The sequence below is a fragment of the Lotus japonicus genome, chromosome 1 (assembly GCF_012489685.1).
Source record: "Lotus japonicus ecotype B-129 chromosome 1, LjGifu_v1.2".
NCBI classification, from domain to species: domain Eukaryota; kingdom Viridiplantae; phylum Streptophyta; class Magnoliopsida; order Fabales; family Fabaceae; genus Lotus; species Lotus japonicus.
The window spans coordinates 36974251-36996558 of NC_080041.1; the positions used below are offsets into that span (position 1 = coordinate 36974251).

The following is a 22308-nucleotide window of genomic DNA, read 5'->3' on the forward strand; positions in this document are numbered from 1 at the left end:
TGGGACGGATCTGGGTTGATACTCGGGCCACCCGACCCGTTCCAAATATCTAACGTATTGTATTGAATATGTTTCTTGTCAAACTATTAGCCTTATGGTCTTTCAGGTGGGGGAAAATGTTTTATTTGGAGGTTATAATTTTGGTGCCCACTAGGGTGGACCATTTATATTTTGGTCCACCGGTGCACCCAAGGTTATATTAGTAATTTACAATAAATAAAAATATATTACAAAAATTAAATCCTTAACATTATCTGTGATCCTGTGTGGCTGCCGCCGTCCTCGTCCCAGACCTCATAGTCTCATACATTCGATGGAAATTTCACCATCTACAAGGGAAACTTTCAATCTTAAAGCTACAAAATGTCACCGACCCCTTTGAATCTCTAATGCCTTTCAAGCCAACTTGAAGAAGATAGAACAAATTGACAAGTTGGCCTCAGAATGGGATTGCAATGCAACTGTAGACTCGCAAATGGAAAGGCATGTACTTGAACAGCTCGAGCCATCAACAAACTTGAAGAAACTCACCATTCAGTTTTATGGTGGAACCAGTTTTCCGAATTGGTTAGGAGATTCCGCTGTGCGCAAGTCAAGATCCGTTAACTGTTTCGCGGCCTCTCTTGCTCCCTTGCGAAATCGCCGCCGACCACCACCTCTCGGCTCGTGATCTCGCGTCACCTGCCGGCCTCCCTCACCGCCGGCCTTCTCTGACACTCCATCTCCGTCGGACAGGAGCAGATCCAGCGTCCTTGGACTCTCTCGCACCAGATCCGGCTACCTCAAGCAGAATTATGTTTTTTTTTCTGTACTGGTGTGTGAGAGAAAGATTAGTAGAAGATGAGTAGAAGCAAAAGGAAACAGACGATTCTTTCACAAAAGAAAATTTCACACAGCAACCTCAGCATTAAAACCAGCAGTGGCGGAGGAAACCGCCGTTGTGGATTCAGCAGCGGCGGCGAGAGAGATAATGGTAGGCTGGGCCACTGATGCCTGTCCAAAAGCAGGGAGAAGAGGGTTTGATTTAGGATTGGAAAATTACATTATTACCCTTTTATCATTGATTCAATCCTAGTCATTCAATTAAGGAATATTCTAATATTCCAAGATCTAACGGTGATAAAGTATGGTGCATGGGTGGACCAAAAAATTAAAGGTCCACCCTAGTGGGCACCTATAATTTTATTATCTTGCTGTTTTGGTGACCCATTAAGCTGAAATGTATACTGCAAGCTCAAGATTGCAGCTTCACTGAGACAATACAGAAAATAATTGTGGTTGGCTTGGGCTGATTTGTTGCTATTGTACGTATATTGATTTTTTGTTTGATAAAATGCTGAGTTTGTACATTGATGTGTTAAATATAATTTTTTGAGGCGTTGCATTTGCTGTGTGGTCGAGATTTCTTCTCTACCATGATCTTTCATATACATAAACTACTTACTGTCAAATTATTACAAATTTGGTCTTTTGGGTTCTAGTATGCATTATATCCTTTCTATTATTAAAAGAATATATACAGACATGGGACTATTGTAGTTATTAATTGTTTTTGGATAAAAGTTATTAATGTTAATTTTTTTCGTTGATCTTGTTATTGTCCTTCGGGTCTGTACTGATATGGGCTTAGGGGGCGCACTAATTCTATAAGCGTCGAGGGCTTAGGAAATATGCATTACTGATATGGGCTTACCAACTTTGTAATATTATGGGCTTTGCAATACTTGTACAAATAATGGGCCGGGCGACCCATAATCCCAAGCGGGTCAGAACAAAGCTATAAATATCAGACACCTGGGGGATCTAACTTTTCACACATTTTCTCATTTTGTCAGTTTTCTATCGCTCTCAAACTGTTTAGCCCTTGCTTGATAGTTCCAGACCGGAACATTGGCGCCCACCGTGGGGCCTCGGTAAAATAGATCCCCACTATCACAAACAAGAGGCTATGTCATCTCTACTTCTGAGAGAGGAGGGCGAACGAAATTGAAGGGGAAACGATGCAATAAATCTCTGTCAAAATGTCAATTTCAAAAGGAAATAATGCTTTGACATCAAAGAAGAGGGCGAACGAAATTGGTGACATCAAACCAAAAATTCAACATCAGGAAAAAATGAGGGAAAAGGAAGAAGACCAAGAGGAGAACAGAAATTCGCGGCGGCGCGATCTTCAACGGCAAGACGAAAGCCCAGACGCGAGCAAAATTTGATGCTTGATGACGGGATATACAATATTAACCGTCGAAGCCATCATTTTTTAGTTGAAACCGCCCACTCAATATCAACCGCCATCCCTAAATTTAAACGGTTATTTTGTCTCAACTGCCACTTTGGAGTTGCAACCGCTCATGCCCGCCATCTTTGAATCGAAATTTTCCATGCTCGCCCTGCCAAAATCGACCCTGACTGATGACTCTTCAAGCCATTCGATTTCTTTGATCCTTTTCTCTAACTCTTTTTCCTTTAAAAGTTTCTTTGACATTTTCATTGAGTCGATGCTCTCTTCGGGCTAGCAAATTTTCACCTTCTATTGTCATTTGTTCTGTGCAAATTTCAGATTTCAACATTGCACACAAAGTGTTTGATCAAATGCCACAATGAGATGTTGTTTCATTGCAAGTAGGGCGATGCAAATTGGACCGCCCTGCCCAAGTCCCAAAGGGGCGAAAAGATTTGACATCTGTGTCGGTGACTTTCGAAAGTGGTACCCTCTAAACTCACTCATGTTATATGTTTATTCATAATCTTGGCCTTTTGGGGCTGTTTGTGCTATTAGTTGCTAAACTCCTATAACTTGTGGTTGAGTTTAAACTGATTGTTGTTGAATATCTTACCGGGATTGATAATGTTTCAAAGAATAAAATTAACATTGTTTAAATATGATTCCACAACTATGCGATGTGATGATTTATTTGAAACTTGGACTGGGCGAGCCCCTAGAGGGGCAACGCCCAATGTGTAGCCCGCCCCGAGGCGAGGGCCTGGCCTTAAGTTGGGCCTCAGCTTCGGAGGCCCAATTGGCCCAATAGGTAGTACCCAAACTCTATAAATAGGAGGTAGTTACCAATTGTAGGGGACTTTGGCTCATTTGATGAAATAGCACATGAAATTCAGCATTCTCTCTCTCATTCTCATTCTCCCTCTAGCACAATTATCCACTCTCTAGGTACTATCCTTATCCTCAATGTTCATTCCCAGAACATTTGGCGCCGTCTGTGGGGAGCGATAAACTTTCTATTCCCATTCACGTGGATTGATTGTGCAAGAAGCTATCTCTGATTACGATTAGGCAGTTCTCGAGTTTTCCTATTCTGATTCTGTGACCGGCGTTCGTTTTTCGATCGAGTTTGCGCCATTCCTGGTTTAGAAGGAGACGCGACGCAGGAGGCAGCATCATTCCCCGGTGCGACAGCGGATTTCGCCGCCTCGGCGGCCTCATCGAGTTGTCCTGGATTCTCCGATACGAACAGCGGGAGTACAGCCGCCTTCTCCTCCTCCATCACCAACACCACCTCCTCCATCGCCTTCGCAGGGCGGATCTCTGGAGCGCTCACCAGAAAATTCACCTACTCCGGAGCAACAACCGGCGGTGACACAGGAGCAATGGCGCCATATGATGCGCAACATTGGCAACATTCAGCAGCGGAATGAACATCTACAAGCTCAGTTGGATTTCTACCGCCGCGAGCAACAAGATGATGGAAGCAGGGAGGCGGATTCCGTGGCTGAGTTCCGTCCGTTCTCGGAGGACGTTGAGAGTGTGGCAATTCCAGATAATATGAAAACGTTAGTTCTAGATTCTTACAGTGGGGATTCTGATCCGAAGGATCATCTTCTGTATTTCAACACGAAGATGGTGATAATTGCGGCATCAGATGCGGTGAAGTGTAGGATGTTTCCATCGACGTTCAAATCGACGGCGATGGCATGATTCACGACTTTGCCGCGCGGATCGATTTCGAATTTCAGAGACTTCTCATCCAAGTTTTTAGTGAAATTCTCGGCGAATAAGAATCAGCTGGTGACAATCAATGATCTATACAACATTCGCCAACAAGGAGAGTCACTGAAGGAATACATGGCAAGGTACAACGCTGCATCGGTCAAGGTAGAGGACGAGGAACCTCGAGCCTGTGCTCTAGCATTTAAAAATGGTTTGCTACCGGGAGGGTTGAACAGCAAATTGACACGCAAGCCAGCACGTTCGATGGAAGAGATGCGTGCTCGCGCCAGCACTTATATTCTTGACGAGGAGGACGATGCTTTCAAAAGAAAGCGCGGGAAACTGGAAAAAGGCGACACGTCACCCAAGCGCGCGAAAAAAGATAAGAATGGCGAAGACAAGGGGGATGGCAAGCAGCAAAGACAAGATAAAGGGAAGGCGGTATTGAGGCTTACCAAGGAGCAGTTGTATCCACGACGTGATGATTATGAACAGCGTCGGCCATGGCAATCTAAGTCTCATCGCCAGCGGGAGGAGGCTGACATGGTGATGAACACAGATTTAACGGATATACTCCGCGAGGCGAGGGGCGCAAATCTAGTGGATGAGCCAGAGGCCCCGAAATATCAACCACGGGACGCCAATCCCAAGAAGTGGTGTGAATACCATCGGTCCGCCGGGCACGACACGGATGACTGCTGGACTTTGCAGCGGGAAATTGACAAGTTGATAAAGGCGAGATATCAAGGAAATCGCCAAGGCCAGTGGCGCAACAACGGCGATCACAACAAAACGCATAAGCGGGAGGAGGAGCGAACGGACACTAAGGGCAAGAAAAAGCAAGAATCAGCGGCTATCGCCACAAAGGGGGCTGATGACACGTTCGCTCAACACTCAGGACCGCCCGTAGGGACCATAAACACCATCGCCGGAGGATTTGGCGGTGGTGGTGACACCCATGCGGCACGGAAACGCCATGTTCGTGCAGTTAATTCAGTTCATGAAGTTGCTTTCGGATTCGTGCACCCTGACATAACAATCTCGATGGCAGATTTTGAGGGGATAAAGCCTCACAAGGATGACCCGATAGTAGTGCAATTAAGGATGAATAGTTTCAATGTTAGAAGGGTACTCCTGGATCAGGGTAGTTCGGCTGATATTATCTATGGAGACGCATTTGACAAGTTGGGCCTGACTGACAATGATCTGACCCCATATGCGGGAACCTTGGTAGGTTTTGCGGGTGAGCAAGTAATGGTGCGAGGGTTCATTGATCTAGACACAATATTCGGGGAAGATGAGTGTGCCAGGGTTTTGAAGGTAAGGTATCTGGTTCTCCAGGTGGTGGCTGTAAGATCAAGTTTTGATCTAGTAGTACAACTCTATGTTTTGATGATTACAAGTTAACCTTTTGATATGAACAATTGTGGTACTCTAACGTGTTTTTCTGAGTGTGCTATTTACAGGCTCTGACCCTGACTCAATTTCACACAAATCAGAAGCACTGTGTATAAAGGGTAACCCAAGCAACGCTTTCGCATTCACCATGTTCAGTATGAATAGTGGAAAAGCTTCAGAAGATCTGAAGCTATACAAACTCTGATGAGGACTCAGTCGCTAGAAGCTCTGATGATCCAGAAGTTCTGACAACCAAGAAACACTGAAGGTTCAGATGTTCCGATGGTGTAGAAGACTCTGAAGATCCAGAAGCTGAATAGTGGAAACTCTGAAGTCCAGAAGCAAGAAACTCTGAAGGCCATGTTCTTCCCTCTGAGTTCAGAATCAGAAGATACAATGGTCAGAGGATCTGTGCTTTCCCTCTGACTCTGATCAACCTGCTTCACAAGTTCCAATACGAAGCATTCCTCTGATCAGAAGTCTCCTAGGTTAAAAGGTCAAGTCGCTATCCAAGTACAAAAGCAAGTGTACCTTCCTGACGACCTACCTAACGTTCTCAGCCACAGCAGAAGCTGGATTTTCCAGAACTGCCCTCCAACGGTAGCATTTCCATGCAACGCTCAACCCTAATCCTTGGAGTATATATAGAGGCTGAAGATTGAAAGAAGCGGCTAAGAAGAAGAAGAAAAAAAAATATACAAGAAGCAATACACACGCGCAAGACATATTCTAAGCTTTCTTTTATCTTGTAATTTATTTTAGTTTACACTCAGCTTATTCAGAAGCAAACCCTTGTAAACACCAACCTCAAACAGTTGTTTGATTTTCCTTTAGGAGATCAAGGTTGATCGGATCCTAGAGAAGACTAAGAGAGTGAATCTTAGTGTGAGCTAAGTCAGTGTAATTGTTAGTCACTTGTAGGTTTCAAGTGCAGTTGTAACTCTTACCTGATTAGTGGATTGCCTTCATTCTAAGAAGGAAGAAATCACCTTAACGGGTGGACTGGAGTAGCTTGAGTGATTTATCAAGTGAACCAGGATAAAATCCTTGTGTGCTTTTCTATCTCTATCTTTTGCACTTAGTTCTCGAAAAGATTTGTTAAAATCTTTAAGGTGGTAGTTTTTGTACTGAAAACGTTATTCAAACCCCCCCTTTCTACCGTTTTTCATACCTTCAATTGGTATCAGAGCGCAAGTTCTGATTACCACACCTAACAGTGTTCAGTGATCCGGGCCGGTGTGAAAAACAATGGCTGCCACCACCAGTGAAACTCAAAGAGATGGTTACAACGCAAAGCCTCCTATGTTCGATGGTCAAAGGTTCGAATATTGGAAAGATAGACTGGAAAGTTTCTTTCTGGGTTTCGATGCAGATCTCTGGGATATTATTGTGGATGGCTATGAGCGTCCAGTTGATGCAGATGGCAAAAAGATCCCAAGGTCAGAGATGTCTGCAGATCAAAAGAAGCTGTACTCACAACATCATAAAGCAAGAGCAATTCTTCTAAGTGCTATCTCCTATGAGGAGTACCAGAAGATTACAGATCGTGAGTTTGCTAAAGGCATTTTTGATTCTCTGAAGATGTCTCATGAAGGAAACAAGAAAGTCAAAGAATCAAAGGCATTGTCTTTGATCCAAAAGTATGAATCCTTCATCATGGAGCCAAATGAGTCCATTGAAGAAATGTTCTCCAGATTTCAACTGCTTGTAGCTGGCATACGTCCTCTCAACAAGAGCTACACAACAAAAGATCACGTCATAAGGGTCATCAGGTGTCTTCCTGAAAGTTGGATGCCTTTGGTGACTTCAATAGAGCTCACGAGAGATGTTGAGAATATGAGTTTAGAAGAACTCATCAGCATTTTGAAATGCCATGAGCTGAAGCGCTCAGAGATGCAAGATCTGAGGAAAAAGTCCATAGCCTTGAAATCCAAATCTGAAAAGGCTAAGGTTGAGAAGTCAAAGGCTCTTCAAGCTGAAGAAGAAGAATCAGAAGAAGCATCAGAAGATTCTGATGAAGATGAGCTGACTCTGATCTCCAAGAGACTCAACCGCATCTGGAAGCACAGGCAGAGCAAGTTCAAAGGCTCTGGAAAGGCAAGAGGAAAGTCTGAATCCTCAGGTCAGAAGAAGTCATCAATCAAGGAAGTCACTTGCTTTGAGTGCAAAGAATCAGGGCACTACAAAAGTGACTGTCCAAAATTGAAGAAGGACAAGAAGCCAAAGAAGCACTTCAAGACCAAGAAGAGTCTGATGGTGACATTCGATGAATCAGAGTCAGAGGATGTTGACTCTGATGGTGAAGTCCAAGGACTCATGGCTATTGTCAAAGACAAAGGAACAGAGTCAAAGGAAGCTGTTGACTCTGACTCAGAATCAGAAGGAGATCCAGACTCTGACGATGAAAATGAGGTATTTGCTTCCTTCTCTACCTCTGAACTGAAACATGCTTTGTCTGATATCATGGATAAGTATAACTCCTTGTTGTCTAAGCATAAGAAGCTGAAAAAGAACTTATCTGCTGTTTCTAAAACTCCTTCTGAACATGAGAAAATCATATCTGATTTGAAAAATGATAACCATGCTTTAGTTAATTCTAACTCTGTGCTTAAGAATCAAATTGCAAAGTTAGAAGAAGTTATTGCCTGCGATGCCTCTGATAGTAAGCATGAATCTAAGTATGAAAAATCTTTTCAAAGATTCCTGGCTAAAAGCGTAGATAGAAGCTTAATGGCTTCAATGATCTATGGTGTAAGCAGAAATGGAATGCATGGCATTGGCTATTCTAAACCAATTAGAAATGAGCCTTCTGTGTCTAAAGCTAAATCCTTGTATGAATGCTTTGTTCCCTCTGGTACCATATTGCCTGATTCTGTACCTGCTGAAGTTGCTAAAAACCCTCTTAAAAAGGGATCTTTCTCTATGACTAAATATCATGCAAATATTCCTTTAAAATATCATGTTGAGACACCCAAGGTGATCAGAACCCTTGGGGTAACTAACAAAAGAGGACCCAGAAAGTGGGTACCTAAGGACAAGATTATCTATGTTGCAGATATCCTTGATAGCTCCACTGAAACACCAATCATGGTATCTGGACAGTGGATGCTCGCGTCACATGACGGGAGAAAAGCGTATGTTCCGAGAGCTGAAACTTAAGCCTGGAGGCGAAGTTGGCTTTGGAGGAAATGAAAAGGGTAAAATTATTGATTTGATGATAAGCTTGACTCTGACCAGTCAAAGCTAGTTGAAAAGTTTGCAGATTTAAGCATTAATGTTTCTGACAAAGGCAAAGCTCCAGAGGAAGTTGAGCCAGAGGAAGATGAACCAGAGGAAGAAGCTGGTCCCTCTAACTCACAAACTCTGAAGAAGAGCAGAATCACTGCAGCTCATCCTAAGGAATTGATTCTGGGCAACAAAGATGAACCAGTCAGAACCAGATCTGCCTTCAGACCCTCTGAAGAGACCTTGCTGAGTCTGAAAGGATTGGTGTCCTTAATTGAACCCAAGTCCATAGATGAAGCTCTTCAGGACAAGGATTGGATTCTGGCCATGGAAGAAGAATTGAATCAATTCTCCAAGAACGATGTTTGGAGCTTAGTGAAGAAGCCTGAGAATGTCCATGTTATTGGAACGAAATGGGTATTCAGAAACAAGCTAAATGAGAAAGGAGATGTAGTCAGAAACAAGGCAAGGCTAGTTGCTCAAGGCTACAGCCAGCAGGAAGGAATAGACTACACTGAAACATTTGCTCCAGTAGCAAGACTGGAAGCAATCAGACTATTGATTTCTTTCTCAGTAAATCACAACATAGTTCTACATCAGATGGACGTAAAGAGTGCCTTCCTAAATGGTTATATCTCAGAGGAAGTCTATGTTCATCAACCCCCAGGTTTTGAAGATGAAAAGAAACCAGACCATGTGTTCAAATTGAAGAAATCACTCTACGGTCTGAAGCAAGCTCCCAGAGCATGGTATGAGAGACTTAGCTCATTCCTTCTGGAGAATGAGTTTGTAAGGGGTAAAGTAGATACAACTCTCTTTTGCAAGACTTATAAAGATGATATCTTAATTGTGCAAATTTATGTTGATGATATTATATTTGGTTCTGCTAATCAATCTCTATGCAAAGAATTTTCTGAGATGATGCAGGCTGAATTTGAGATGAGTATGATGGGAGAATTAAAGTACTTTCTGGGAATACAAGTTGATCAAACACCAGAAGGAACATATATCCATCAGAGCAAGTACACTAAGGAACTTCTGAAGAAGTTCAATATGCTGGAATCTACAGTGGCCAAGACTCCAATGCATCCAACATGCATTCTGGAAAAAGAAGATATAAGTGGTAAAGTATGTCAGAAGCTCTATCGTGGCATGATAGGTTCACTTCTGTACTTAACTGCATCTAGGCCAGACATACTATTTAGTGTTCATTTATGTGCTCGTTTCCAATCAGATCCAAGGGAAACCCACTTAACTGCTGTTAAGAGGATCCTAAGGTATCTGAAAGGCACCACTAACCTTGGCTTGATGTATAAGAAAACATCAGAGTATAAGCTTTCAGGTTATTGTGATGCTGATTATGCTGGAGATAGAACAGAGAGAAAAAGTACTTCTGGAAATTGTCAATTTCTGGGAAGCAATCTAGTCTCATGGGCAAGCAAGAGGCAATCAACCATTGCTCTATCAACTGCAGAGGCAGAATATATCTCAGCAGCAATATGCAGCACTCAGATGCTCTGGATGAAACATCAGCTGGAGGATTATCAGATCCTTGAGAGCAATATCCCAATCTATTGTGATAACACTGCTGCAATTTCGTTGAGCAAGAATCCTATCTTGCATTCAAGGGCAAAGCACATTGAGGTAAAGTATCACTTCATTAGAGATTATGTGCAGAAGGGCGTACTTCTTCTGAAGTTTGTTGATACTGACCATCAATGGGCAGATATCTTTACAAAGCCCTTAGCTGAAGATAGATTTAATTTTATTCTGAAAAATCTAAACATGGACTTTTGTCCAGAGTGAAGATAGATCAGAACCTCTGACTATGATACTTCTTGATCAGAAGATGTCTAGTCCAGAAGGTAACTCAATCAGAGTGTGTGTGCCCACTGGTACTGACTCTGAAGCTGAGACAACAACACATGCGTCAGAATTTCTGATGCATAGTTCCTTGTGCCCGTGTGACAGTCTGTTGTGATTGCGTGTAGATATGCTTATCTTCTGTGTGTGATTGTGTATTTTACTGTTACTGTCTATCTTTAATTTTCAACCGTTGATCTTAAAGTGCTTTTTGAATCAACAACGGTTATTTGATAAAACCCACTATACACACACGTTCTCTCTCACTTCCGGTTTTCACTCTCGCACTCCCTGCTTTTCAAAACCGCCTCCTTCGTGATTTCTCTCTCGATCTCTCTTCATCCTTCAAACTTCATCTTCTACCTCAAACCTTCAACCTCTTCAAAATGGTGAGACAAACCAGAAGATCTACTGCAGATGCACCTCAGTTCCCTCACATGGTAGTCGGGTTGGCAACGGGTCAACGGGGCTCTGAGAACCCAGCACAAGAACAAGCTCAAGCTCAAGAGGAGATTGTTCCTATTGCAGAACGGGGCTGTGCCGTTCACTGTGTATTTCCTCCTGAGGAACTCCAAGTCCTTGCAGAATGGAGATTCAACCTCGACAACTTGGCTGCAAATGGGTTTGATCTCCGTCCTGAAGTCCAAGCTCAAGGTTGGGGAAACTACTTCAATCGACTTCGAGGACCGGTGTATGAGAAGCTGGTAAAGGAATTCTGGAAGCACGCTGATTGTGATGACACTCAGGTGGTCTCTTACATACTGGGTAGGAAGATCATCATCACGGAGAAGTCATTCGTGAATCTGCTAGGTGCAGAAACTGCTCATGGGTATCGGTTCTCACTGACGGAATCGAAGCTGAAACCCAGAACCAAGGACATCGTCAACAAGGCCCTGTACACCACCTTCAAACCGGGCAAGACGAGCTACAAAGTGATGGACCTTCAACCCAAACTCAGGGTCTGGCACAAGATCCTGCTCAACTGCATCAATCAACGACCAAAGGGCAGTTCTCCAGACTACATCAACTTCAATCAGAAGGCGATGCTGTTCTTCATTCAAGACAAGGAGAAGATATGCCTTCCCTACTTCCTGTTCTCCTATTTGAAGGAATGCATCCGGAAGTCTCGCACCACCTCCTCCATCAAGTCAGCCATCAAATATATCCCTTTTGGGAGGCTGATCTCAGACTTTCTCATTGAAAGCAACTTGGTGCAAGATTTGATCAATGCTGGTTGCACAGAGGATTTGAGCACAATTGTTAGCGATGTCTTCACTGCCAACTCTCTGAAGAAGATGGGTTTGGTCCAGAAGAAGATTGCTCCTGCTCATGAGGACACATCTTCTGAGATCAGAGGAAGAAGAATGCCTCTGAATGACTACCCTCTGTGGACTCAAGCAGACCATCCTGAAGCCATCAGATGCTATGTTGAAGACCTCAGGGCTCAAGGATTCGAGATTGACCTTGATGATTTCGTCAGCAGACTTCCACCAGCTCCAGAGTTTCCTTCTCCTCCCAAGAAGAAAACCAAGAGGAAGATGGTTCTGGACGAATCCTCAGAGGAATCTGATGTCCCTCTGGTCAAGAAGGCGAAGAGCAAGCCTGATGATGATGATGGTGATGATAGTGAGGATGGTCCTCCAAAGAAGAAGCAGAAGAAAGTCAGAATTGTGGTGAAGCCTACTCGGGTGGAACCAGCTGCTGCAGAGGTCAGAAGGACTGAACCTCCTGCCAGAGTGACTCGATCATCAGCACATACAAGTAAGCCTGCACTTACCTCTGATGATGATTTGAATTTATTTGATGCACTCCCAATTTCTGCCTTACTCCAACACTCTTCAAATCCCCTCACTCCTATTCATGAATCCCAGCCAGCCGCACAAACCACCTCTCCACCACATTCCCCAAGATCTTCATTCTTTCAACCTTCTCCTACTGAAGCACCACTCTGGAATTTGCTTCAGAACCAACCCTCTAGGTCAGAAGATCCAACCTCTCTCCTTACCATTCCATACGACCCATTAACTTCTGAACCCATCATCCCCAACCAACCAGAACCCAAACCAACAGAACCACAACCCAGAACGTCTGATCACTCTGCTCCCAGAGCATCAGCACGTCCTGCTGTCAGAACCACGGATACAGACTCTTCATCAGCCTTCACACCTGTATCCTTCCCCATCAATGTCTTTGACTCTCCTCCCTCCAATACCTCTGAATCACTTAGAAAATTCATGGAGGTTAGGAAAGAGAAGGTATCTGCCTTGGAAGAATATTACCTTACCTGTCCAAGCCCTAGGCAATATCCTGGCCCTAGACCTGAACGTCTAGTTGACCCAGATGAACCTATCTTGGCCAATCCTATCCAAGAGGCAGACCCCTTAGTCCAACAGGCTCACCCTGTCCCTGACCAACAAGAGCCAATTCAACCAGACCCTGAACCTGAACAATCAGTATCTAACCAATCCTCGGTTAGATCACCTCACCCTCTGGTTGAAACTTCAGACCCTCACCGTGGAACCTCTGAACCCAATGCTCCCATAATTAACATTGGTTCTCCACAAGGTGCCTCTGAAGCTCATAGCAGCAATCACCCAGCCTCTCCTGCACCCAACCTCTCCATCATTCCCTATACTCACCTTCAACCCACATCTCTCTCTGAGTGCATCAATATTTTCAATCATGAAGCCTCCTTGAGGCTCCGCAATGTGCACGGTCAGACTGACCTCAGTGAGAATGCTGAAAATGTGGCTGATGAGTGGAACAATTTGAGCACTTGGCTGGTGGCTCAGTTTCCAGTTATGCTGCAGCTCCTGCATGCAGAGGGAAGTCAGAGCATTGAGGCTGCAAAGCAAAGGTTTGCTAGTAGGGTGGCTCTTCATGAACTCGAACAGAGAACCAAGCTTCTTGAAGCCATTGAAGAAGCCAAGAGACAGAAAGAACAAGAAGAAGAAGCTGCCCGTCAAGCAGCAGCTCAGGCTGAACAAGCCAGACTTGAGGCCGAACGTCTTGAAGCTGAGGCTGAGGCAGAGCGACTTGCACCAGTTCTGTTTACTCCTGCTGCTTCTGCTTCCATTCCAGAACCTCAAGCTGCTCAGAACGTTCCTTCCAGCTCTACTCCGACAAGCTCATCCAGACTCGACATCATGGAACAACGTCTTGACACTCATGAATCCATGCTGATTGAGATGAAGCACATGATGATGGAACTTCTGCGCCGTACTGACAAATCTTAGTTTTTAGGATCTCTTCTTTTTCTTCCTTTTCCTTTTTATTTAACGTTGTTTTATTTAAACTCTGCTTATTTACTTACTTTAATTTGTTCATTTGTGATTCTATATGCATATATCTATATATATTTGTGGCACATATGTTTGCAAAACCTGTTTTATTCATAATTGTTCTATGTTTACATCATAATTCTTTCCATCATACATTATTCCCTATATCTAGAATGGAGGATCCTTCCTCATTCTTCTGCATTCTTGGCGCTGCTCCACTCTTTCCTTCTCCAGACGATCCAATGCATACTCTATGTTGCCAAGTTTGATGCTCAGATCATCTTTTTCTAGACTATCTTCTGTCGTCTTGAGTCTCTTTTCCACAGTCTCCTTCTCTTCCAGCAGATTCAGCTCCCGCTGGCAAAGCTCCTGAATCTCTTCCACGAAGCAGAGGAACTCCTTCAGATCTTTCTCCATCTCTGGACCAAGATCTTCTTCAAGCAGTGTCTTCGTCAGCTCTTGTATGGTCTTTGTACCATCGGGATGCCTCATATTGAGGAACATATCTTCCTCAAACGCCTTCCTTCTGAGCTCTTCTAATGCCATTCTGTATGATGCCATTTTTTTCTGAATATTATTCTTACCTTTCTCTCCAACGTTTTTATAGGCTTCACTTTCTCTCTGAAAGTTAATGCTCTTACAGTTTCTCGAGGTTAAGTACTTGGTAACTGACCATTCTATTTCCTCACTTGACCGGTGGTAAACGTTCATCCCTTGCATTAACTCTTCTATTTATTATCGCCTCACTCTGATTCTTACATCGTCTTCATTCTCTTTCAACTTAGACCTTCTCTAAGGGGGAAGTACCTTGTACTTCAAGCTAAGTTTTTCACACCCCAAGCTTTTTGCTTATGACAAAAAGGGGGAGTAAACCCAGTTTTTGATGTGTAAGATGTGTTAGTGTGACTTATTTTTCTTTTGGAGATTTTAAGAGTTCCACCTTCATGACCATAGATGTGTCACTGGGCAAATACAAGGAATACATTTCACTTCTTCTGAAGTGATTCTAAGTTGACTCTGATACCCAAGACTCTGATACCTTGTCCATGACTCTGATCACTTATGCGCTCTGATTATTCGTTTTTCATCTATGTCATAAGCTTTTCACTCTGAACTCTTATATGATTTAGCTCAGAATCTAGACTTTACTAACGTTTTCATCAAGTATTAGATTCAGGGGGAGCTAAGCTCAGAATCAAGCAGTGACTTGAATTCAGAATGAGCAAGATAAACTATTCACATCAGGATAAGTCTTATTCTATATCTCTAAACTCTGAGTGAATTCAGTTTAATGTTTAAGAATTGTTCATCAAAAATCTTAGTTTTGTCATCATCAAAAAGGGGGAGATTGTAAGATCAAGTTTTGATCTAGTAGTACAACTCTATGTTTTGATGATTACAAGTTAACCTTTTGATATGAACAATTGTGGTACTCTAACGTGTTTTTCTGAGTGTGCTATTTACAGGCTCTGACCCTGACTCAATTTCACACAAATCAGAAGCACTGTGTATAAAGGGTAACCCAAGCAACGCTTTCGCATTCACCATGTTCAGTATGAACAGTGGAAAAGCTTCAGAAGATCTGAAGCTATACAAACTCTGATGAGGACTCAGTCGCTAGAAGCTCTGATGATCCAGAAGTTCTGACAACCAAGAAACACTGAAGGTTCAGATGTTCCGATGGTGTAGAAGACTCTGAAGATCCAGAAGCTGAATAGTGGAAACTCTGAAGTCCAGAAGCAAGAAACTCTGAAGGCCATGTTCTTCCCTCTGAGTTCAGAATCAGAAGATACAATGGTCAGAGGATCTGTGCTTTCCCTCTGACTCTGATCAACCTGCTTCACAAGTTCCAATACGAAGCATTCCTCTGATCAGAAGTCTCCTAGGTTAAAAGGTCAAGTCGCTATCCAAGTACAAAAGCAAGTGTACCTTCCTGACGACCTACCTAACGTTCTCAGCCACAGCAGAAGCTGGATTTTCCAGAACTGCCCTCCAACGGTAGCATTTCCATGCAACGCTCAACCCTAATCCTTGGAGTATATATAGAGGCTGAAGATTGAAAGAAGCGGCTAAGAAGAAGAAGAAAAAAAAATATACAAGAAGCAATACACACGCGCAAGACATATTCTAAGCTTTCTTTTATCTTGTAATTTATTTTAGTTTACACTCAGCTTATTCAGAAGCAAACCCTTGTAAACACCAACCTCAAACAGTTGTTTGATTTTCCTTTAGGAGATCAAGGTTGATCGGATCCTAGAGAAGACTAAGAGAGTGAATCTTAGTGTGAGCTAAGTCAGTGTAATTGTTAGTCACTTGTAGGTTTCAAGTGCAGTTGTAACTCTTACCTGATTAGTGGATTGCCTTCATTCTAAGAAGGAAGAAATCACCTTAACGGGTGGACTGGAGTAGCTTGAGTGATTTATCAAGTGAACCAGGATAAAATCCTTGTGTGCTTTTCTATCTCTATCTTTTGCACTTAGTTCTCGAAAAGATTTGTTAAAATCTTTAAGGTGGTAGTTTTTGTACTGAAAACGTTATTCAAACCCCCCCTTTCTACCGTTTTTCATACCTTCAGTGGCATCTTACAATGTCATCATTGGGTGAAATACATTGAATCGCCTCTGTGCTGTGATTTCAACAGCCCACTTGGCGGTCAAATACCCACTAAACAACGGAAAGGTTGGCAAGCTGAAGGTGGACCAGAAATTGGCGAGGGAATGTTATAATAATTGCCTCAACCTGTATGGCAAGAAGAGTGTGTTGGTTGGGCACAGATGTTATGAAATTGAAACTTCGGATGAAAATCTTGACCTACGTGGCGAGGGGCGAGTGAACAGACCCACGCCAATTGAGGAAACAAAGGCACTAAAGTTTGGCGATCGCACTTTGAAGATTGGGACTAGATTGACGGACGAGCAGGAGACGCGCCTGTCAAAGTTGCTAGGCGAAAACTTAGATTTGTTTGCTTGGAGCTGCAAAGACATGCCCGGAATTGATCCAAACTTCATCTGCCATCGATTAGCATTGAATCCAAGTGTCAAGCCAGTTTCACAACTCAGGCGGCGCTTGGGCGGAGACAAGGGAAAAGCGGTTCAACAAGAGGTTGACAAGTTGCTGGCGGCAGAGTTCATCAGAGAGGTGAAATATCCGACGTGGTTGGCGAACGTTGTGATGGTGAAAAAGGCGAATGGAAAATGGCGAATGTGCGTGGATTACACAGACTTAAACAAGGCATGCCCAAAGGATTCGTATCTCCTTCCCAGTATTGATGGTCTCGTTGATGGTGCCTCGGGCAACGAACTACTTAGCTTGATGGATGCTTATTCTTGTTATCATCAAATCCGCATGCACCCGGCAGACGAAGACAAAACGGCTTTCATGACCGCCAGAGTCAATTATTGCTATCGCACCATGCCGTTTGGATTGAAGAATGCTGGGGCGACCTACCAAAGGTTGATGGATAGGGTTTTTGCTGGGCAGGTGGGAAGAAACATGGAAGTCTATGTTGATGATATGATCGTTAAATCAGTACATGGTTTGGACCATCATCAGGATCTGGAAGAAGCATTTGGCGAGATAAGGAAGCACAATATGCGCCTCAACCCGGAGAAATGCTCTTTTGGTGTTCAGGGCGGCAAGTTTTTAGGATTCATGATCACATCCAGAGGAATAGAGATAAACCCAGACAAATGCAAGGCGATTCAGCAGATGAAAAGCCCCTCTAATGTGAAAGAAGTCCAACGTTTAACAGGGCGAATAGCAGCTTTATCTCGATTTCTTCCCAAGTCTGGCGATAGATCCTTCCCTTTTTTCAAATGTCTTCGAAAAAATGTTGCATTTGAGTGGACGGCGGAGTGTGAAGAAGCTTTTGTTCGCCTCAAAGAACTCCTGTCGTCACCGCCAATCTTGTCAAAACCAATACAGGGCCACCCACTGCACTTGTATTTTGCTGTAAGTGATAGTGCTCTGAGTTCTGTGATACTGCAGGAAGTAGATGGCGAGCATCGAATTGTTTATTTTGTAAGCCACACACTCCAGGGTGCAGAGGTCAGATACCAGAAAATTGAGAAGGCGGCGCCGGCGGTCCTTGTCACCGCCCGGCGGTTAAGACCCTATTTTCAGAGTTTTCCGGTGAAGGTGCGGACAGATTTGCCTCTGAGACAAGTGTTACAAAAATCGGATTTGTCAGGCAGATTGGTCGCCTGGTTAGTTGAATTATCTGAATATGGGTTACAATATGATAAGCGAGGCACAGTTGGCGCACAGTCACTGCTGATTTTGTGGTGGAGTTGACTCCAGATCGGTTTGAAAAAGTGGACACTCAGTGGACTCTCTTTGTGGATGGATCCTCCAATAACAGTGGCAGTGGCGCGGGAGTAACGTTGGAAGGACCAGGAGATCTAGTATTGGAGCAATCGCTGAAATTCGAGTTCAAGGCAACAAACAACCAAGCAGAATATGAAGCTCTCATCGCCGGATTGAAGTTGGCACGTGAAGTAAAGATCGGAAGTTTGTTGATAAGAACGGACTCGCAGTTGGTGGAGAATCAAGTGAATGGAACTTTCCAGGTCAAGGATCCCAATCTGATCAAGTACCTTGAGCGAGTGCGATATTTGATGACGCTTTTTCAAGAAGTTGTAGTAGAGTATGTTCCTCGAGCAGAAAACCAGCGGGCCGACGCGTTGGCCAAATTGGCGAGTACGCGGAAGCCCGGCAACAACAAAAGTGTGATTCAGGAAACACTGGTGTACCCCAGCATTGAAGGCGAGCTCATGGCATGTGTGAACAGAGGGGCGACGTGGATGGGACCCATATTATCTATCTTAGCGGGGGACCCGGCGGAAGTGGAGCAATGCACGAAGGAACAACGGCGAGAGGCGAGCCACTATACTCTCATTGATGGACACTTGTACCGCCGTGGTTTTTCGACGCCATTGCTAAAATGCGTACCGCCGGAAAAATACGAAGCGATAATGTCTGAGGTGCATGAAGGGGTGTGTGCAAGCCACATTGGGGGGGAGATCTTTGGCTTGCAAGGTGTTAAGGGCGGGATTCTACTGGCCCACCCTCAGGAAAGATTGTATGGACTTTGTGAAACGGTGCAAAAAATGTCAAGTGCTTGCTGATTTGTCTAAGGCACCGCCAAAAGAGCTGGTAACGATGAGCGCCCCATGGCCTTTCGCCATGTGGGGTGTGGACTTGGTAGGACCTTTTCCGACCGCCAGGTCACAAATGAAGTTTATATTGGTAGCGGTGGATTACTTCACTAAATGGATTGAAGCCGAGCCCCTGGCCAAAATAACCTCTGCAAAGATAGTCAACTTTTACTGGAGGCGTATCGTTTGTAGGTACGGGATCCCAAGGGCGATCGTATCCGACAACGGGACCCAGTTTTCAAGCAACCAAACAAGGGAATTTTGCAAGGAAATGGGTATACAGATGAGATTCGCCTCTGTGGAGCATCCGCCAACGAACGGGCAAGTAGAATCTGCGAACAGGGTAATTCTGCGTGGACTAAGGCGACGGCTTGAGGAAGCTAAGGGAGCCTGGCTGGATGAACTCCCAGTGGTACTATGGTCGTACAACACCACTGTGCAATCTACTACAAGAGAAACCCCCTTTAGAATGACCTATGGGGTAGATGCCATGTTGCCGGTGGAGATTGACAATTTCACATGGCGAACACAGCCAGATTTTGAAGGGGAGAATCAAGCCAATATGGCGGTGAAGTTGGATCTCCTGTCTGAAACACGTGACGAGGCGCACATTCGAGAAACGGCGAGTACAATAGCAGGGTTCGCGTTCGAGATATGCAGGTTGGCGATCTGGTCCTAAAGTGGCGGTCAGGAGCCCCGGGAAACAAGCTGACTCCGAACTGGGAAGGGCCTTACCGCATTATCAAAGTTCTTGGTACAGGGGCCTATCACTTGGAGGAGCTTGATGGAAGGCGACTACCCAGGTCGTTCAACGGTTTGAGTCTGCGTTATTATTACAGCTGATCGTGGGCACAGTGAATTCGCCAAAGATAGATGTTTTCAATGTACCTCGAAACTCTCCATTGTAACAAAAGCGTACTCTTTTTCTCCGAAAGGAGTTTTTTAGCGAGACGCTCCATCAATAAAACGAAAATTCATGAAATTCGTGTCCAAAAACTCCAGGGATTCCCTGACGATCGGAATTGCCGATCGATATAAAGAATTACGGCGATCACTAGGTGGGACAAGCTTGATCCCCAAAGGGGCTTGCTGGAACCCTGAAGGTGGCGGCGATTCCACAAAGGGCCTTCGACGCCTGGGAATCTCCCCCCGGAAAGTCTGATGTGATCGCCGGTCCCGTAAACGACGTGCTGGGTAAGTCTCGCCAGAATACGACGAGCACCATAAACTAGGCAAAAGGCTTGGGACCCCCAAATGGCCATTGGGACCCAAGCATTGTAAGCCCCGAGCGGGCAAAGCCCCGGGCGAAGCCCTCAAGAATGGAGGTCGTTTATTCCTTTGAGGAAAACGTCTAAAGTCTTGGCGGCAAAATACCAAGCAACAAGCCCTAGTTAAAATTAATGCACAAAGTCGTTAGGCGTAATTCAATCACATGACGCGTGAAAAATAGCGCAAGATATAAGGTCGGCGAATGAATAAGGCGGAAGGCGAGTGCTTAGTCACTCAGGATGTTGAGTATTTTATTACTCCGGGGCGTCAGGGCGTTTAAACTATGAAAATTCGTTCAGAACAATAAGAATGTGGCGACCAAAAAATTTACGGCGAAAGCAATCATTCAACAAAATTTACAAGATATTAAAAGGCGATATAAAAACAATGGCGGAAGGTTGCTTATATATGGAAATGACAGGAAAGTGCATTACAGAGGGCGGTAAAGGCAAAGTAAAAACTAAAATTACATTAATCATTATTTCTCTCTTCTTCTCCTGTTTCTTCTTCTTCTTCAGTGGCGGTCCAGAGGTGTTGGTCAATCAGGGGAGGATCATCGGGACCAACCAGTCCTTCAGTGGTGATCTCTTTCATTACTCCCATAGCGCTAAAGTCAAGGTTCGGGAACAAATGTTGGGCCTGGTCTTTGGCGAGGTAGAAGCCGCGCTCGCGATTGTCATAGGCAATGTCAGCGGCTTGTTCCCTCGCCTCAGCGGCTTTGGCTTTCTCCTTCGCCAGCTCGCCCTCTAGCTCTTTAATCTTTGCAAGGTGGGAAGTAATGTCAGAATCTTTTGCGGCGAGTGCAGCACCATGGGCTAAAGACTCTTCAGAGGCAGTTCGCACCGCCGCCTCCAGGTCAGCCTTCGCCGAGGTCAAAGATTCAGCAGATTTTTTCTCTTGCTCCGCCAGCGCCTTTCTCACTGACTCCAGTTCAACGCGTAATGCGTCGAGCTGTGACTCCTTAGCGGCCAGTGCCTCGCTTTTGGCAGCCAAGTCCTTCTCAACTTGGCCTTTTTCCTTTTTGCAAGCCTGGAGGCTTGCATCAAGACCATCCGCTTCTTCCCTCATTAGCTCCAGATCGTTTTCCAGCTCGCCGATTTTGATTCCCGCCGTACCAATCAGCTTGTCGGCCTGGACTTTTTCTTTTCCCGCTTGTTCCAACAGTTTGTCAAAGCGCTTCTTCCAGCCGGCGGTGTCTTCCTGGTGCTTGGCGTTCTCAGCCCTCAACCTCTCAGATTCAGCGGCGGCGGCGTTGAACTTTTCAAACGCGTGGGCAAAGATGCACCCAGCGCGTAGGAGACAAGCAAGAGTCTCCTCCTTGGTCTCATTAATGCCTCGACTCAAAACTTCTTTTTCTATGGCGTCACGGTTGAGGCCGGTAAGTAAGAATTCTGAAGGTTCAATGGCGTTGGGAAGCATATTGTAATAGCTCGAAGAACCGCCCTCGGGAGCAGGAGCTTGCTCAATCCGGGCTGCTTCCGAAGTAGTAGCAGTGTCAGGAGAGGATCTTTCCTCTTGATGAGGCGGGGAAGGCATTTGGCGCCCATCATTCGTTGGGGGCGGGCTAGGAGGTGCGTCTTGGCGGGGGGGAGACTTGGGGGTTTCATTTTCTTTTTCTTTCTCCCCAGCATGAGCACCGGAGGAAGCGGCAGCTTTTGTGGCATTGACGGCGACAAGTTTCTCAACAGCTGAGGGTTGAGAAATGTTGGCGGTTGTGTCAGCGGCTGGTGACTGATCACCAGAGGTTGTTGTGGCACCGGCGGTGGCGGCTGTGGCGCCTACAGTAGTGGACTTGGCGGCGACTGCGGTGGCCGCGCCCGCGGTAGCGGAATTGGGAGCTGGAATGGTGGTGGACTCGGTGGCCGTGGCGGTGGAGGCTTTAGCAACCTTTTTGCCTTTAGACGCAGCGGCAGTAGTGGGCTGAGCGCCGGGGTTGGAGGAGCCGGCGGTAGAGGAGACTTTGACCAATTTCCTCCTTTTGGGGGCTTGGGCGCCCTCGGCTTGGTTCTCAGCACCGCCCCGTTTCTTCCCATCGCCCTCGTTGTTGAACTTTGGAGAAAAGCGAGCCATTTTCCTCTCACGAGCTTTCAAGAGCTCGGCGTTGGTGAAGTTCATATCTTCTGTAGCAATAAAAAAAGAGAGGATCAATGATCAGCACCGCCCCGTTTCTTCC

General features: G+C 44.9%; 1 protein-coding gene across 1 annotated transcript; it reads right to left on the bottom strand.

Moving 5' to 3' along the window:
- Positions 1-888: 888 nt before the first annotated feature.
- On the bottom strand, positions 889-22250 carry LOC130734419 (uncharacterized). Its single transcript, XM_057586818.1, has 3 exons — positions 21543-22250; positions 20844-21392; positions 889-993 (listed from the first exon to the last, which is right to left on the bottom strand). The coding sequence occupies exons 1-3, from the start codon at positions 22248-22250 to the stop codon at positions 889-891; spliced, it is 1362 nt and encodes a 453-aa protein (XP_057442801.1).
- Between the last annotated feature and the right edge of the window lie 58 nt (positions 22251-22308).

Bases quoted from the DNA above. Each gene is read 5' to 3' on its own strand.
- LOC130734419 (XM_057586818.1), bottom strand. From the start codon at position 22,250: ATGAACTTCACCAACGCCGAGCTCTTGAAAGCTCGTGAGAGGAAAATG. The intron at 21,393-21,542 runs GCCATTGAACCT...GCGTTTGAAAAG, and splicing joins ATTACAATATGCTTCCCAAC to TTCAACGCCGCCGCCGCTGA. The intron at 994-20,843 runs GCGAGGGAACAA...GCTTTTGGACAG, and splicing joins AGAAAGCCAAAGCCGCTGAG to GCATCAGTGGCCCAGCCTAC.